General features: G+C 45.3%; 1 protein-coding gene across 19 annotated transcripts in view; it reads right to left on the bottom strand.

The window, feature by feature from the left end:
* Nucleotides 1-1,897: 1,897 nt before the first annotated feature.
* The window catches only part of CCDC7 (coiled-coil domain containing 7), a 502,159-nt gene continuing 485,278 nt past the window's right edge, over nucleotides 1,898-18,778 (bottom strand). For 16 of the 19 annotated variants that reach the window (XM_063922082.1, XM_063922092.1, XM_063922088.1 and 13 more), the window contains 3 exons: nucleotides 13,239-13,296; nucleotides 2,454-2,516; nucleotides 1,898-2,013 (listed from right to left, as the gene is read on the bottom strand). In XM_063922082.1, coding sequence (XP_063778152.1) covers nucleotides 1,958-2,013; nucleotides 2,454-2,516; nucleotides 13,239-13,296 — 177 coding nt within the window. In that variant the 3' untranslated portion in view covers nucleotides 1,898-1,957. The remainder of the gene's footprint in view (nucleotides 2,014-2,453; nucleotides 2,517-13,238; nucleotides 13,297-18,778) is intronic. The other 3 variants (XM_063922100.1, XM_063922102.1, XM_063922099.1) reach the window with 2 other exon arrangements.

The following is an 18,778-nucleotide window of genomic DNA, read 5'->3' as shown; positions in this document are numbered from 1 at the left end:
TTTTCTATATTATTGTCTACAATATATCCTTGTTTGGTCTTAATTTTTTTTGTAATTAAATCTGCATTTTACCATTTTATATCTTATTGGTTCAGTGGAAAAGCGCCAATTACGTGACACTACCTCCACAATCACTGTCTGTTTCTGTGGTTCCACTAGGGGAACCTAGGTGTCACTGAAGGCTCAGCTCATATCCACAGAAGCGCCAATTTAGTTCCTCAAGCTTTGTATTGCTACTAAGAGCCTCATCCACTCAATGGTCATCTCCAGATTGGACTACTGCAACCTCCTCCTATTTGGCCTCCCTGATTACTGCCTCTCTCCACTACAATCTGTCCTCAATGCTGTTGTCCGGTTCATCTTCCTCTCCAAACATACTATGTCTGCCTCCCCTCTCTTACAAGCCCAACACTGCCCCCCCCCCCCTTCCCTTTCAGAATCCAACTTAAGCTTCTCACACTCACTTATAAAGTTCTCACCAATTCCTCTCCCATTTACATTTCTGACCTGATCTCTCTGTAAACTCCTGCCTGCCCTACTGATTACTTCCTCCTAGTCCCACCTCCAAGATTTTGACCATGCTGCTATTTCTGGAATTCTCTACCTCTCCTTAGTAGACTTTCCACCTCTCTGCAAAACTTTAAACGGACTCTCAACTTCTTCATCAAACCCAGTCTTTTCTCTTCCTAACCCTCTGTTCCATGCGGTCTACCCCATCTGTGTCACCCTTGTCTGTCTGCCCCTCCTCTTTAGAATGTAAGCTCTCACGAGCAGGGACCTCTTCTCTCATGTGCTTTTCCTTCTCTTACTTACACTATCATATACTTCATACTTCCTACAATAACACCTAACCCTTGATTTCTGACACCCTGATGCTTATTTCATTGTTATGACCACTGATGTAAAAATGTTTGTATACCATGTACTTGTCCTGCATTGTCTTGTACTGTAAGTCACTGTTTTCTTGCTCATTTGTTTATGTACTTTGGTAAGTGCTGCAGAACACTTGTGGTGCCATATAAAGGTAACAATAATATGTATTTTATTACCATGGTAACCGCCAGTCATGGCTACCCGAAGGGTCCCATGTTAATTAGCATTCGCCAGGCTGTCCCTAGGTGTAGGGGCGCAAAAGTATGTTTGGACCACCCCAAGCCCCAACCCAATCAGTGGGTTATGGAGATATGTCCAATGAACAGCAATCATCTCTGGACAGGTCTTCAGGGGGAGCTGCAACTCTATACCAGTGACGACCTGCTCTTTAGCAGGATTTATCTCAGAAAGGCAAACCCGCGAAAGTGATAGGCACTTTGTTGCTTGATGCGTCAGATCTCCCCTTCTCTATCTCCACATAGGGAAGAGTTTCTGGAAGAAAGTTTTCCTTTATATGTGATTAACAATTTAGTCTTACATTTTATTGGTATTTATTAGTGTCTGTACATTAATATTGTGTCTCATTGTAAATTTACAATGGTGGATCAAACAAACATTCTGCCATTTATCTGGAGTGATATTTTGAACCCGCAAACCTAGGACCAATTAAAACCCCAGTAACCTGCTATATAGACCCTCGTCACTTGATGAAGTGAATGTTTGTTCATGAAATGTGTAATGAGTGGCAGCAGCACAAATCTAATACTTGAGAAAGAACAGATACCATTCACCTCCACATCTGATACTACACATCAAATTGTTATGTTACCATGAAAAGCATATTAACCCAGGTTATCTTGTCAGGGCATCCTTGAATTTGTATAATGTTCAGTATTGTATGTATGTCTTTTTAGATTAAATGCACTGCATTTTCAACTAAGGTCTCTAATGGGATTCAGACATCCTTTACAAAGACACCAATGTGAAGACTAGAGGGGTTGCAAAGAATTACATGACAAATAGCTCTCATCCTATGCTCCCAAAACTTTATTATGCTACGCAGTACAAGGGTTATTTTATTTCCTTATTGCGGTGTTTCATCTGAAAGGAAGCTGGGAACCGTCAACATATCCTTCTGGGCTGCAAGAAACAAAGACATTTACCATTATTGACTGAATCTTTACATTAGTTGGGGCTGTCTTAACGTATAGGCACACTGGGCAGCTACTCAGGGCCCCCCAATTCTAGTGGCCATCGAGCAGGGACGGGTGGTGGTCACTCAATTAGAGTGGAGAGGCAGCATTCTCTACCTGCCGCCCAGCCTACAGCCAGACAGTGAATGGCTGTCAGCATGCCGATTGGTGGATGGCTGGAGCTATCCAAATCAGAGTGCTGACAGCCATTCACTGCATGGAAGCCTGTGGAGAGACTGCGCAGGACAAGATGGGCATGTTAGGATTTTTTTTTAATTGATTCTCGTAAATGGGTGGTTAGGGGCCTAGTGCATTGCTTTGCCCAGTGCCTACAATGCTGTTAAGATGGCCCTGGCCAGATGAACAGCTTTTTACATTTGTACCTACCTTTATCATCACATTTTGGTGTCTTAGTGGATAAATACTTAGGTGTCAAAGTGATACTCCGTCCTAAAATAAATAAAATTGTTCTAGAAATTGTATATTAGCATGCATCTAGCTCAAGTAAAGGGGATTATTCATCCCAGCTGCTACAATAATTTATCAGTATGTAATACTTCTGCTTCTCTCCTACTTGTACCTGTTTGGTGGCACTCATCCTAACCACATGCTACAACAGGTGATTCGCCTGCCCCAAAAGTCAGTCTGTTAATCATTACTGACCCATTGCTCACATTTAAATTCATTTTTGTGTCCCCTTTAAATATCATACTGTTTCCTTAACATTTTGTGCCTGATTTAACAAATTTTGAGAACAGAAATATGGTGCGTCCAGGGCTGACTCTATCATTAGGCAGCTTTAGGCGGCTGCCTAAGGGAGCCAGCTCCTGGAGGGCGCCACTGAATTCATCTGGCAAAAAACTGAAGGATATCTCTGTATGTGGCCTTCTCCTTTTACACTCCGCTGACAGCTGCTGTGGATCTAATGATTAGGATCCTCATGTATCAACAGTTATTTGCATTAAAAAAAAGAGATACACTTCACTTTTCTATACTTTTCGCATTTTTTAAGTATCGTCTGAATGTATGTAAGTTTTTCGATTTTATTTATCAGGGGGTTTTTCGCTAAATTAAATTTTTAGTTTTTTTTCGAACTTTTTCAACTTCCATTAAAAATGAATGGGAACCTTATATATCATTGGATTATCATGAAAATTCTCTGAAACTTTTCATAACTATTTTTCACTAGCTTTTACTGGCGAGTTTTACAATAGGCAATGATTGTTCTTGTAGTTACACCTGTAAAATGTGTTTTTTTAACTAAAAGTATATTGTATTCTTAAAAAATGTTTTTTTAATTATACGTATATCTGTTGAGCTATTTTAAAAATGTTGTACAGGTTGAGTATCCCTTATCCAAAATGCTTGGGACCAGAGGTATTTTGGATATCGGATTTTTCCGTATTTTGGAATAATTGCATACCATAATGAGATATCATGGTGATGGGACCTAAATCTAAGCACAGAATGCATTTATGTTACATATACACCTTATACACACAGCCTGAAGGTCATTTTAGCCAATATTTTTTATAACTTTGTGCATTAAACAAAGTGTGTCTACATTCACACAATTCATTTATGTATCATATACATCTTATACACACAGCCTAAAGGTCATTTAATATAATATTTTTAATAACTTTGTGTATTAAACAAAGGTTGTGTACATTGAGCCATCAAAAAACAAAGGTTTCACTATTTCACTCTCACTCAAAAAAGTCCGTATTTCGGAATATTCCGTATTTCGGAATATTTGGATATGGGATACTCAACCTGTACTTATATTTACCATATGTACACTTAGTCCATAGAGGATGCTGGGGTCCACTTTAGTACCATGGGGTATAGACGGTTCCGCAGGAGCCATGGGCACTTTAAGACTTTTTCAGAGTGTGAACTGGCTCCTCCCTCTATGCCCCTCCTCCAGACCTCAGTATAGGAACTGTGCCAAGGGAGATGGACAATTTGAGAAAAGGATTTGCTTTTAAGTTAATGGTGAGATTCACAGCTCACACTTCAACCATTCCGCACAACATGGCATTCAACCTAACACATGCTAACCAGCAGAAACAGTACAGCAACGAGCTGAAAATAATTTTAACACAACACCTGTGTAAAACTATAACAAAATAACTACTGCAGGTAAAGTACGCACTGGGTTGGGTGCCCAGCATCCTCTACGAACTAGGAGAAAAGGATTTACTGGTAGGTATCAAAATCCTGTTTTCTCATACGTCCTAGATGATGCTGGGGTCCACTTTAGTACCATGGGGTTATACCAAAGCTCCAGTACGGGCGGGAGAGTGCGGATGTCCCTGCAGGACCGATTGACCAAACTTTAGGTTATCAGCGGCCAAGGTGTCAAACTTGTAAAACTTAGCAAACGTGTTTGACCCTGACCAAGTAGCTGCTCGGAAAAGTTGTAATGCCGAGACCTCCCGGGCAGCCACCCAGGATGAGCCCACCTTTCTTGTAGAATGGGCATTCACCGAATTCGGCATCAGCAATCCTGCCGTGGAATGAGCGTGCTGAATCGTACCTCTGATCCAGCGCGCAATCGTCTGCTTAGAAGCAGGACACCCAATCTTGTTGGGAGCATACAGGACAAACAGAGCCTCTGTTTTCCGTATCCGAGCAGTTCTTGCAACATAAATTCTCAAAGCTCCGACCACATCCAGAGACTTCGAACCAGCAAAGGTGTCAGTAGCCACTGGCACCACAATAGGTTTGTTTACAAGGAAAGAAGAAACCACCTTTGGAAGAAATTGCTGACGAGTTCTTAGCTCAGCCCTATCTTCATGGAATATCAAGTAAGGGCTCTTGTGAGACAAGGCCCCTAACTCAGACACCATCCTTGTGGATGCCAAGGCCAACAGCATGACCACTTTCCAAGTGAGAAACTTCAACTCCACCTCCTGGAGAGATTCAAACCAATCTGATTGAAGGAACTACAACACCACGTTAAGATCCCATGGTGCCACAGGAGGCACAAATGGAGGTTGGATGTGCAGAACCCCTTTCACGAACGTCTGAACTTCTGAAAGGGAGGCCAATTGTTTCTGAAAGAAAACGGACAAGGCCGAAATCTGGACCTTGATTGAACCCAATCGTAGGCCAGCATCCACACCCGCCTGAAGAAAATGAAGAAAACGTCCTAACTGAAACTCTTCCGTTGGAGCCTTCTTGGTTTCACACCAAGACACATATTTTCTCCAAATACGGTGGTAATGTTTAGACGTTACTCCTTTGCTGGCCTGAATAAGAGTGGGAATGACTTCTTTGGGAATACCCTTTCGGGCTAGGATCCGGCGCTCAACAGCCATGCCGTCTTGATACACGCACGGCCCCTGCTGCAGCAGGTCCTCGCGAAGAGGAAGAGGCCGAGGATCTTCTATGAGCAACTCCTGAAGATCTGGATACCAAGCCCTCCTTGGCCAGTCTGGGACAATGAGGATCGCTTGAACCCCTGTTCTTCTTATGATTTTGAGAACTTTTGGTATCAGTGGAAGTGGAGGGAAGACATACACTGACCAAAACACCCACTGGGTCACCAGTGCATCCACTGCTATTGCTTGAGGGTCTCTCGACCTGGAACAATATCTCTGAAGCTTCTTGTTGAGACGAGATGCCATCATGTCTACTTGAGGAACTCCCCAAAGACCTGTCACCTCTGCGAAGACTTCTTGGTGGAGGCCCCATTCTCCTGGATGGAGATCGTGTCTGCTGAGGAAGTCTGCTTCCCAGTTGTCCACTCCTGGAATGAAAATTGCAGACAGAACTCTTGCATGTCTTTCTGCCCAGAGGAGAATCTTTGTCACCTCTGCCATTGCCGCTCTGCTTTTCGTTCCACCCTGACGGTTTATGTACGCTACTGCTGTTACATTGTCCGACTGGATCTGTATGGGTTGATCTTGAAGAAGATGCACCGCTTGTAGAAGGCCGTTGTAAATGGCTCTCAACTCCAGAATGTTTATGTGAAAACAGGTTTCTTGACTTGACCATCTTCCTTGGAAGCTTTCCCCCTGTGTGACTGCTCCCCAGCCTCGGAGACTTGCATCCGTGGTTACTAGGACCAAGTACTGAATCCCAAACCTGCGTCCTTCCAGGAGGTGAGAACTGTGCAGCCACCACAGGAGCGAAATTCTGGCTTTGGATGACAGGATTATCCTTCGATGCATGTGCAGATGATATCCGGACCACTTGTCCAACTGGTCCCACTGGAATGCTCTGGCATGGAATCGGCCAAACTGTATGGCCTCGTAGGCCGCTACCATCTTCCCCAACAACCAAATGCATTGATCAATCGACACTCTTGTTGGTTTCAGAATTTGTTTGACCATTCTCTGTATTTCAAGAGCCTTTTCTACTGGAAGAAATACCCTCTGTACTTCTGTGTCCAGTATCATCCCCAGAAATGATAATCTTGTTGTTGGTTCCAACTGTGACTTTGGAAAATGTATGATCCAACCGTGTTGTTGAAGTACTATCAGGGAGAGCGCAATATTCTGCACCAACCTTTCCCTGGACCTCACTTTTATCAGGAGATCGTCCAGGTAAGGAATTATATTGACTCCTTGCTGTCGAAGGAGGACCATCATCTCTGCCATCACCTTGGTGAACACCCTCGGTGCCGTGGAGAGTCCGAACGGCAATGTCTGAAATTGGTAATGACAATCCTGCACTGCAAATCTCAGATAAGCTTGATGCAGAGGATAGATAGGAATATGTAAGTAGGCATCTTTTATGTCCACTGACACCATGAAGTCCCTTTCCTCCAGACTGGAAATCACTGCCCTCAGAGATTCCATCTTGAATTTGAACCTTTGCAGGTAGAGATTCAGTGTTTTCAAATTTAGAATCGGTCTGAACGAGCCGTCCGGCTTCGGAACTACGAAAAGGCTTGAATAAAACCCTTCTCCTTGTTGCGACAAGGGAACCAGGACAATCACTTGATCCTGACACAATTTTTTTCTATTGCTGCTGATACCACTTCCCTCTCTGTGATAGAAACTAGTAAGGCCGATTTGAAAAATCGGCATGGGGAATATCTTGAAACTCCAGCATGTACCCGTGGGACACTATTTGTAAGACCCACGGGTCCAGGCCAGATTGAACCCAAATCTGACTGAAGAGTTTCAGATGTGCCCTCACTTGAGCGGACTCCCGCAAAGGAGCCCCAGCGTCATGCTGAAGATTTGGCAGAAGCAGATTACCTTTTCCCTTCCTTCCCTTTCCTTTTTGTATTTATTGGGCCGAAAGGACTGCATCTGAGAGTGATGTGTCTTTTTCGACTTACCTGCGGTGGCCGCAGAAACTAAGGCTTCCAGCCCATCTCCAAACAAGGCCTCGCCTTTATACGGGAGAGCCTCCATATTCCTTTTGGAATCTGCGTCAGCATTCCATTGGCGAATCCATAACGCCCTACGTGCTGAAATTGCCATGGTAGCGGCTCTTGATCCCAAGAGACCAATATCTTTCATGGCTTCCAGCATATATGCAGCAGCCTCTTTGATATGACCTAATGTTAGGAGTATCTCATCTCTATCTATTGTGTCAATGTCTGATGACAAGTTTTCTGATTACTTTTTAATAGCACTACTCACCCACGCACAGGCAATGGTAGGCCTGAGTAGTGTCCCATTGGTCACATAGATAGATTTTAACGTAGTCTTTAACTTGCGGTCTGCCGGCTCCTTTAGTGAAGCTGTTCCAGGCGCAGGGAGAATCACCTTTTTTGTTAACCGTGACAGGGCACTGTCTAAAATGGTGGGTGATTCCCACCTTTTCCTGTCTTCTGCAGGAAAAGGGTAAGCTGCCTGAATTCTTTTTGGAATCTGAAATTTCTTTTCAGGGTTAGTCCAGACTCCCTCAAAGAGACTGTTCAGCTCATGAGATGCAGGGAAAGCTACATTAATTTTCTTTTCTTTATTAAAGTAAGCCTTCTCCTGTGGTAAAGGAGGGGGCTCCGAAACTTCTAACACCTCCTTTATAGCAACAATCATGTATTGAATGTTTTTCGCTAACTTTGGATCTATTCCCCTGGAATCACTAGTGTCGACACAGGAATCAGAATCCGTGTTGGTATCAGTTTGTACTACTTGTGCAAAAGATCTTTTTTGTGAACCAGAGGGATCCCCTGTGGATGAAAAGGGAGAACTATTAAAAATCACATCTTCCACTGATTTTCTCCAATTTTCTGCATGCGACTCAGACTTATCCAATCTCTTACTGATATGATTCACACTATCACGTAATTCTTTCACCCATTCAGGCTTGTGGTGCGACGGCAGCACCACCACATTACAACTCTGTGTCCCTAAAATGGCTCCCTCAGGGGAAGAGCTCCCTGCCTCAGACATGTCACACACATGCACAATCTTATTGGGGACAGACCCACAGTAAAATCTGTCAGAAGGACACAGAACAGGAATTGCCAGCTCACAACTCAGCGCCAAGGAAAAAAATCCCTGTGTCATGTACTTTGTACACAGAGACCTTAAGCGCTTATATAATGCCAGTAATATGACTGAGCACCCAAATTACACTCTCCCCCCCCCCCCTTTTGCACCCTGATACTTGATTCAGAAGGGGAGAGGAGGATCAGCGTCTCTTTCCCTGCAGCAGGTGGGAGAAAATGGCGCTGAGCAGTGTGCTGGCTGCCTGAGGAAGAAGCTCCGCCCCCTGTAATGGCGCATTTCCCCTCAGAGCTAATTATTAATCTTTATACTGGCGGGGGTGTAGGACTGTGCCACAACATCATATGCTAACTTTTGTCAGCGAGAGTAGGTTTCATGCTACCCAGGGCGCCCCTGTTGGGCTCTGTATTATGGATAGCATGATCCCGCTCGCTGCGCGGTATCTTAAGCCGTCACGATGACTGGAGGTCCCTCTCTGTAGATCTCCGGTAACACTACTCACCCGTCTTCTGACTTTTGGCTCTGTGAGGGGGGTGACGGCGTGCTGTGGCAGTGAGCGCATAGCCGCAGCTAGTGTTCAGTACCCTTCAGGAGCTAATGGTGTCCTGTCAGCAGAAGCAGAGCCATGAAACTATTTAGGAAGTTGGTTCCTACTTCTTCCCCCTAAGTCCCACAAAGCAGGGAGACTGTTGCCAGCAGTCTCCCTGTAAAATAAAAAAACCTAAATAAAGACTTTTAGTAGAACTCAGTAGAGCTCCACTAAAGTGCGACCAGTCTGCCTGGGCACATTTTCTAAACTGAGGTCTGGAGGAGGGGCATAGAGGGAGGAGCCAGTTCACACTCTGAAAAAGTCTTAAAGTGCCCATGGCTCCTGCAGAACCGTCTATACCTCATGGTACTAAAGTGGACCCCAGCATCCTCTAGGACGTATGAGACATATATATATATATATATATATATATATTAAAAGAGAGTGGATTAGTGCGCTTGTCAAAATTGTGCGAAGTTCCTTACTGATACAATATATGTGTATATAGTCTAAAGTCAGAAAATAAATTTGGTCAAAAGACCAGTTCAGTATATGAGTTTTTCAAAAACTTATGTTTTGATTGAATTGTCCAATAGTCCACACTTTCCCCGTTTTAACGGGTGGCTGCTCAGTTCTTCAAAGAGTGCCACTAGATATACGTAGCCCAAAGGAAAATCTGAAAGTAGAGGAAGAAACAACAGAGCGCCTATAGTGTAGTATCCCTTGAATTAGTTTTTGTCACACGCAAGAATAGTATTGCGTACCGGATTACGGCTTGACTCAATGCCTATCGGTCCCCTGGTCTTCTAGTCCACGTCTCTGTCGGAGTCAAAGGAAATGCCGCTGGAGGAAGATCTGTAGCTTGATCCAATAGAACCTTTTTGGAAATGAAGCTATCCTCTCTAGTGTGCGATGTCCAATCCAAGCAAATCTTTCAAAAGTGCTGATGAACCAAATTATTGGTAGTGTCATAAGTAAAGGTGTCCTGCAGGGTCTCCCAACATGGCCCTCTCCAGGAGGGACACAATGCTCTGCTTCTGGACTTTTCCCTTTCTCTATGATTGCCGTCACCTATAACCTATAACCTATTCTTGCGTGTGACAAAAACTAATTCAAGGGATACTACACTATAGGCGCTCTGTTGTTTCTTCCTCTACTTTCATATATATATATATATTTATATATATATATATATATATATATATATATATATATATATATATGTTTTTTGTTTGTGAGACTCAATAGTTTTGTTGGACGTAAACAGCAGACACTAATAAAGGCCAGAAGAATTTCATCTTAGTAACACGGATGTTCTTAGTAGTCATTTGAATAACCAATAGAATTGTCTTATTAAAAGCTCCCTCCCCTTTCATTGTTTTTTTTATAGTGTCGCTTAGTAAAATAGCTATCTTTTTCTTCAGCTCTGAAACAGAGCATGCGCACTTCCTTTAATTTTTTTCCGAAATGAGATAAAACCACCAATAAGTAGTTTGCGATATTATCGTACTTTTGGGTTTTTATGTCAATTACATTTTCAATAAAAAAAAAAAAATGATACATACTTAAAAGAAAACAAAAAAAATCATGAAAAAGACACGATAAGTGACAACATTTTTTTAGAAACTTATCGCATTTTTGATACATCAGCGCCTAGGTGTCTTATGATTAGGTGTCTTGAACAAATAAGTAGCTGACACTGTATTTTTTAGTATTACAGATTCTCAAGACTGACAAAACTATTCAAGAAAAAGAGAAAAGCAGATGTACACTCTAAGCACTAAGAATTAGGGATGTGCAGCGGGCCATTTTTCGGGTTTTGGTTTTGGATATGTATTTTTTTATTTTTATTTTCAAATCATCAAAACAGCTAAAATAAAATAATTTGGGGGTGTTTTTGTTCCTACAGTATTATTAACCTCAATAACATTAATTTCCACTGATTTTCCAGTCTACTCAGAGTCTGAACACCTCACAGTTCACAATATTGGGGGTAATTCAGAGTTGATCGCAGCAGCAAATTTGTTAGCAGTTGGGCAAAACCATGTGCACTGCAGGGTGGGGGGGGGGGGGGGGGGGGATTATATAACCTGTGCAGAGAGAGCTAGATTTGGGTGGTATGTGTTAAAACTGAAATCTAAATTGCAGTGTAAAAATAAAGCAGACAGTATCTACCCTGCACAGAAACAATGTAACCCACCCAAATCTAACTCTTTCTGCACATGTTATATCTGCCCCACCCCCTCACCCTGCAGTGCACATGGTTTTGCCCATCTGCTAACAAAGTTGCTGCTATGATCAGGTCTGAATTAGGCCCCTTGTTTTTAGCCGAAAGATTGCACGGAGATAGATAGATGACTAAGTGACAAGAGTGGGCGGCACAAACACATGGCACAGGGTTGGACTGGTCCACAGGGGAAACCACGGTGGGCCCTACTGCCTGGGGCCCCAACCCCTCCTCTAGGCATCAGGTTCCAGACTGTGCTGTTACTAATCTAGTAAATTATCATGCATGTACTACAGTATTTACTGTATATAATTATTTATCTAGGAGACCAACACATGCAAAATGGTTCGGCAAACCAATGTGGCGGCTGGGCACACCCCCTCTAGAGACTGGCTACACCCCTAAACATGGGTCTCTACCACTGTATTCCCCTGGTGGGCCCTACATGCACCAGTCAGACACTGACGTGACACATCTATTAGTGGCACTGCAGCGGCAGACAGGATACAGTTTTACAACTATGCATTAAAAATGCTCCAAAGAGCACATAATGCAAAGAAAAGAGGTGCAAGATGGAATTGTCCTTGGGCCCTCCCACCCTTATGTTGTATAAACAGGACATGCACACTTTAACAAACTGGTCATTACAACAACAGGGACTGCCACACCTGTGGTTGAAATGATTGGTTTGTTTGGGGCCCCACAAAAAAAGAAGCAATTGATCTCTCCCTGCACAAACTTTACAGAAGCAAGATGTTGTCATCATCCTCCAATTTCTAACCCCCATCAGTGTGTACATCCTTGTCTTCACAGACTATTCATTTGACCCCGCTGGAATCCACCATCACAGGGCTTTCTACACTTTTTGGAGGTAATTGCTGGTAAAGGTCTTCCACGTGGAATTTGTCATCTTTTTTTACATTTTGGGGATGTAACCTCCTACGCCGATCGCTGACAAGGTGACCGGCTGTGCTAAAAACTCTTTCTGAGTACACACTGGAGGGTGGGCAACTTAAGTAAAACAAAGTCAGTTTGTTCAAGGGCCTCCAAATTGCATTTTTTTTCCTGCCAGTATTGAAACGGACTGTCTGACTTGCCTATTTGGATGCTATCACTGAAATAGTTGTCAACCATTCTTTCAATAGTGACAGCATCATATGGGGTGTCATATGGTATGCCGGCTGTCGGGGTACCAGCGCACAGCATACCGGCGCTGGAATCCTGACCGCCTGCATACCGACTGCGTGGTGAGTGCAAATGAGCCCGGTCTGCGGGCACGGTGGCGCGCTATGCACGCCACGCTATCTATTCTCCCTCCAGGGGAGTCGTGGACCCCCAAGAGGGAAAAATGGTGTCGGTATGCCGGCAGTTGGGATTCCGGCGCTGGTATACTGTGCCAAAACCAAAACCCACGAGATCCGACAGCGGGATCATGATGTTTTGCCTCGTTTCGAATCCGAATTAGACGCACAAAACCAAGCCTGACTCAGATTCGGGCTCGGATCTCCAAATTTGGGGGGGCTCGGTTCTCACAGAACCGAACCCGCTCATCCCTACTAAGAATACTGACAGCCAAAATAATTTTGATAAACTCTTACAATTAACATGAAGTAAAAGTGTAGCTCCCAGCACAAACCTGGCCAAAAAGGGCAATGTGCTGATTATGTGTAACAAAACCTATCTAAGTTGCCCACTTTGTAAGTTATCATCAGGTATTGCATCTGGTATCTTCTTTAAAAATAGTAATTATAACTAGAACAATATGAAAAATAATTTAAGATATTTCAGTGTTGACCACCCATCTTTGTGTGTCTTAGCAAAGGCAATAATTACTTTTAAATGTTTATCTTATTCATCTACCATTTGTTATTTACTTATCAAACACATCAGTGAAAATAAAATATGATTTCTCCCTGATTGACCTTGCTTTGACTGTACAATACATTACTATTCACAATAAATATTTTTGTCACTGACTGCCTGAGTATAGATGTTACCTTGGATATATAACTGTGATCCACAAGAGTTTGGGATGATGTTATGATAGGGTTGAACCTTTAAAACCAAAATGTAAATTAATTCAATATGCACATGTAATAAATACAGGTATTGTTTTTCCAAATACACTTCTTTTCTTTCTTTTTTTTTCATTGTATAGATTTTTCTTTAAGACTTGCAGGTAGACATCAAAATTAATAAAATATTTTTGGCAGATGTCGTTTTAGATCACTAATATTATTTATTAATGCTAAACCATCCTTATTTTAGAAATATATATTATTATTATTATTATTATTATTAACGATGTAAGAATAAAATAGACAATTAATAGAAAAAATACAATTCATAAAACTGTCATCTATGCCTTGGCATGAAAAAACCTATCACGCTAAAGGTACTATGAAGTTTATTTAAGAAATTAAAGAATTTCAGATGAAACTGCACACATACATACACAGTTCACAAAAGCGGGTTGCGTACGGGATGCCGGCGTCTTGTGTGCAGTGTAAATGCTGCAGCTTCTAACACGCATTGGAAGTTGCAGCATTAACACTGCACACCAGTGACGTGTGGTGAAGTCAATGGCTGGGGAGGCACCAAGTGAAGCCCCATCCTCAGGGCCAGAATATAGGATGGGAAGGGGGGGGTTAATGGAGTGGGCTCCAAGAGGCCCTCACACTTTGGAGTCCGGCCTGCATTCTAAATGGGAAATAATGCTGCATCCTCTGAGGGGGGATGCAGTTCATTTCCCGAACGATGGGATCCCGGCGGTCGAAATACCGACGCTGGAATCCCGACAGCAGGGGAAATGCTGTCGGTTGAAATCCCGACCAAAGGCCTGTATTCCTACTCGGGTGGTGGTCCACGCCACCACCCAAGGGAGAATATAATAGTGGCGAGCAAAGCAAAGCTCGCCAATGGGCCCGAAGCACAGCGAGCACGCGAGGGGACTCTCTGCCTTGATGTCGGGATTCCGGCATCGGTCTCCTATCCGCCTGGATCCCGACCGTCACGATTTTATACCGGGTCCCCTGAGGGGGAGACCTGGGGTGGAGGTGCTGCTGTGTTACCTGAGTAGCTAGCAGAGAACCAGCCACAGCAGCAAAGTAACAGGTCATAAAATGACCTCAGCCCCTCAGCGATCCCTGCCCCTTTCCATTTTTACTTTTTCCAACACCTTAATTGGCTGTTGGCAGCCGGGGTGAGAGAACACAGAGAGAGGAGAGGGAGATAGCGGGGGACGACACAGACAGCAGCTCCTGTGCAAGCAGCAGCAACTGAAACAGCTGAATCCACCACTGTCTGCTACCCTGTACCGGAAGGGTCTCTGATGTGGGTGTGAGCTGCCCTCCTGCCCAATCACCTGCCCCTCTCACCTGGGTCCATGTGTCCTGTGCAGAGGTGCCGGTGCTGCTGCCTGGGAGAGGATAGAGGAGAAAGGGAGAGAGCGCTGGCCGCTACACGGTGCACTTGGCTCTAACTGAGGAGATCACTGCGTGCGGCTGCACTTGGCTATGCCCCTGGCCGGAGGACGGGGGACCAGGGGCAAGAGAAAACAAGTTTTATGGTAAGAACTTACCTTTGTTAAAACTCTTTCTGCGAGGTACACTGGGCTCCACAAGTCTGGACAATGGGGTGTAGAGTAGGATCTTGATCCGAGGCACCAACAGACTCAAAGCTTTTACTGTTCCCAGAATGCACAGCGCCGCCTCCTATATCACCCCGCCTCCCAGCACAGGAGCTCAGTTTTAGTTAACCAGCCCAATGCAGTAGCAGGAAAAAAGACGGCAACGGTTAGTTGCCACATATACCACACTCTCATGACAAGAGAAGTGTCAGCGGCTAATGCCATATCAACCCAAAGAAGCTAAGTGCGTCAGGGTGGGCGCCTTGTGGAGCCCAGTGTACCTCGCAGAAAGAGTTTTAACAAAGGTAAGTTCTTACCATAAAACTCGTTTTCTGCTGCGGGGTACACTGGGCTCCACAAGTCTGGACAATGGGGATGTGCTAAAGTAGTTCCTTATGGGAGGGGACGCACTGTAGCGGGCACAAGAACCCGGCGTCCAAACGAAGCATCCTGGGAAGCGGCAGTATCGAAGGCATAGAACCTTATGAACGTGTTCCGGGAGGACCACGTAGCTGCCTTGCACAATTGATCAAGGGTCGCACCACGGTGGGCCGCCCAAGAAGGTCCAACAGACCGAGTAGAATGGGCCGTAATGTGAGCAGGAGCTGACAGACCATCCTTCACATAAGCATGTGCAATCACCATTCTAATCCATCTGGCCAGGGTCTGCTTGTGAGCAGGCCAGCCACGTTTGTGAAATCCAAACAAAACAAAGAGAGAATCAGATTTTCGAATAGAAGCAGTTCTCTTCACATAGAGATCCCGTACCACATCCAAAGACCGCTCTTTGGGAGACAAATCAGGAGAGACAAAGGCTGGAACCACAATCTCCTGATTAAGGTGGAACGAAGAAACCACCTTAGGTAAATATCCGGGACGAGTCCTAAGAACTGTCCGGTCACGGGGAAAAAATCAGATATGGGGAACTACAAGACAAGGCACCCAGATCAGACACTCTTCTAGCAGAGGCAATAGCCAGCAAGAACACCACCTTAAGGGAAAGCCACTTAAGGTCAGCTGAACCAAGAGGTTCAAATGGAGGCTCCTGCAACGCCTCCAAAACCACCAAGTCCCAAGGAGCCACAGGCGGGACATAGGGAGGTTGGATACGCAACACACCCTGAGTGAAAGTATGAACATCAGGTAAAGTCGCAATTTTTCTCTGAAACCACACCGACAAGGCAGATATTTGAACCTTGAGGGAGGCCAGACGCAGGCCTAAATCTAGGCCCTGCTGCAGAAAAGTCAAAAGTTTGGCTGTACTAAACTTGGAAGCGTCATAATTGTTAGATGCGCACCAAACAAAGTATGAATGCCAGACCCTATGGTAAATCCGAGCAGAAGCCGGTTCCCGGGCCCGCAACATAGTTTTAATGACCTCTTCAGAAAAACCCTTAGCCCTCAAGACGGAAGCTTCAAGAGCCACGCCGTCAAAGATAGCCGGGCTAGGTCCTGGTAGACACAAGGGCCCTGAACGAGGAGGTCTGGGCGTTGTGGAAGTAGAAGTGGAAGCTCAGACGATAGGCCTTGCAGGTCTGAGAACCAGTGCCGTCTGGGCCACGCCGGAGCTATGAGAAGCAGATTTCCTTTTTCTTGCTTGAACTTCCGAATTACCCTGGGCAGGAGTGACACCGGAGGGAACACGTACGGCAGCCGAAACCTCCACGGCACCGCCAGCGCATCCACGAATGCTGCTTGAGGATCCCTTGTCCTTGCTCCGAAGACCGGAACCTTGTGATTGTGTCGAGACGCCATCAGATCCACATCTGGAAGACCTTTCCACGAGGAGTTGAAACACTTCTGGATGGAGGCCCCACTCGCCGGCATGCACGTCCTGACGACTGAGAAAGTCCGCTTCCCAATTCAGGACTCCCGGAATGAATATTGCCGATATTGCCGGTAGATGGCGTTCTGCCCACTGTAGAATCCGTGAGGCTTCCTTCATTGCCAAACGGCTTCGAGTGCCGCCTTGATGATTTATGTAAGCCACTGTGGTGGCGTTGTCCGACTATACTTGAACAGGACGGTTCTGAATTAAATGCTGGGCCAGGTTCAACGCATTGAAGACCGCCCGCAACTCTAGAATGTTGATCGAGAGGAGAGATTCCTCCTTGTTCCACTGACCCTGTAAGGAGTGCTGCTCCAGCACTGCGCCCCAACCTCTTAGACTGGCATCTGTCGTCAACAGGACCCAGTTGGATATCCAGAAGGGACAGCCCCTGCACAATTGTTGGTCCTGGAGCCACCAGAGCAGCGACAGACGGACCTCCGGAGTCAATGAGATCATGTGAGACCTGATCTGGTGAGGCAGGCCGTCCCACTTGGCTAGAATAAGCTTCTGGAGGGGGCGAGAATGGAATTGAGCATACTCCACCATGTCGAATGCTGACACCATGAGGCCCAGCACCTGCATAGCCGAATGTCTCGACACTTGCGGACGAGAAAGGAAGCAACGAATCCTGTCCTGAAGCTTCAGGACTTTCCCCTGAGACAAGAACAACCTCTGGTTGTGAGTCTCTAACAGCGCTCCCAGATGCACCATGCTCTGAGCAGGGACCAGGGAGGATTTCTTCCAGTTTATGAGCCACCCGTGGGCTTTTAGAAACCACACCGTCATATCCAGATGACACAGGAGAAGATCTGGGGAATTTGCCAGGATTAACAAGTCGTCCAGATACGGCAGTAACCTGACCCCTTGACGGCGGAGTACCACCGTCATCACCGCCATAACTTTGGTGAAGACTCGCTGAGCCGTTGTTAAACCAAAAAGGTAACGCCCGAAACTGGTAATGGATGTTGCCAATAGCAAACCTTAGGTATTGTTGATGTGACACTGCTATAGGAATATGCAGGTAAGCATCCTGTATGTCCAAGGAGACCATGTAGTCCCCAGGTTCAAAGGCCAGAACTATAGAGCGAAGGGTTTCCATACGGAACTTCACAAACCTGTTCAATGCCTTGAGGTTGAGAATGGGCCGGGAGGACCCATTCGGTTTCGGGACTAGAAACAGTGGAGAATAGTACCCCCGGCCCCTCTGAGCAAGAGACACCTGTACTATGACTCCTGTATCCAGGAGGGACTGTACCACCGAGTTTTTGCCTTTGTCCGGTCCAAAGGGACGTCTGTCTGGCAAAATCGATGAGGGGGGCGGTTTTTGAAGGCAATGGCGTAGCCTCGAGTGACGAAAACCCGTACCCAAGCATCTGAAGTGGTCTTCAACCATTCCTGAGTATACCCTAGAAACCGGCCTCCCACCCTGGGATCCCCCAGGGGCAGGCCCGCCCCGTCATGCGGCAGGCTTATCATCTTGGCAGCTGGCTGACGGGCAGCCCAGGCTCTTGCTTATGGGCCTGCTTATGGTACGCCTGACCTTTTGCTTTACCTGAAGGACGAAAGGGTCGAAAGGACGTACCTGTAGCCTTCGACACAGAAGGAGCGGTATTAGGTAGACAGGCAGTTTTGGCAGTAGCCAAGTCAGCCACTATCTTATTTAAGTCCTCCCTAAACAGAATATCTCCCTTGAAAGGGAGTACCTCCAGGGCTTTTCTAGAGTCCAGATCCGCAGACCAGGATCTCAGCCACAATATCCGGTGAGCCAGGACTGACGTAGTAGAGGCCTTGGCTGCCAGGATACCGGCATCAGAAGCCGCCTCTTTAATATATCGAGAAGCTGTGACAATATATGACAAGCATTGTCTAGCATGGTCAGAGGAGATTTCAGCTTCTAACTCCAAGGCCCATGCTTCAATAGCCTTAGCGGCCCATGAAGCTGCAATAGTAGGCCTTTGTGCAGTACCCGTGAGGGTGTAAATTGCTTTTAGACAACCCTCCACACGTTTATCCGTAGGCTCTTTCAGAGATGTGATGGTAGTGACAGGTAGAGCTGAGGAAATAGGGGGTGTTAGTTT

This window comes from Pseudophryne corroboree, chromosome 5, assembly GCF_028390025.1.
Source record: "Pseudophryne corroboree isolate aPseCor3 chromosome 5, aPseCor3.hap2, whole genome shotgun sequence".
Lineage (NCBI taxonomy): Eukaryota > Metazoa > Chordata > Amphibia > Anura > Myobatrachidae > Pseudophryne > Pseudophryne corroboree.
The sequence above is the reverse complement of the archived record's forward strand: the minus strand, read 5'-3'. Positions and strand labels throughout refer to the sequence as shown.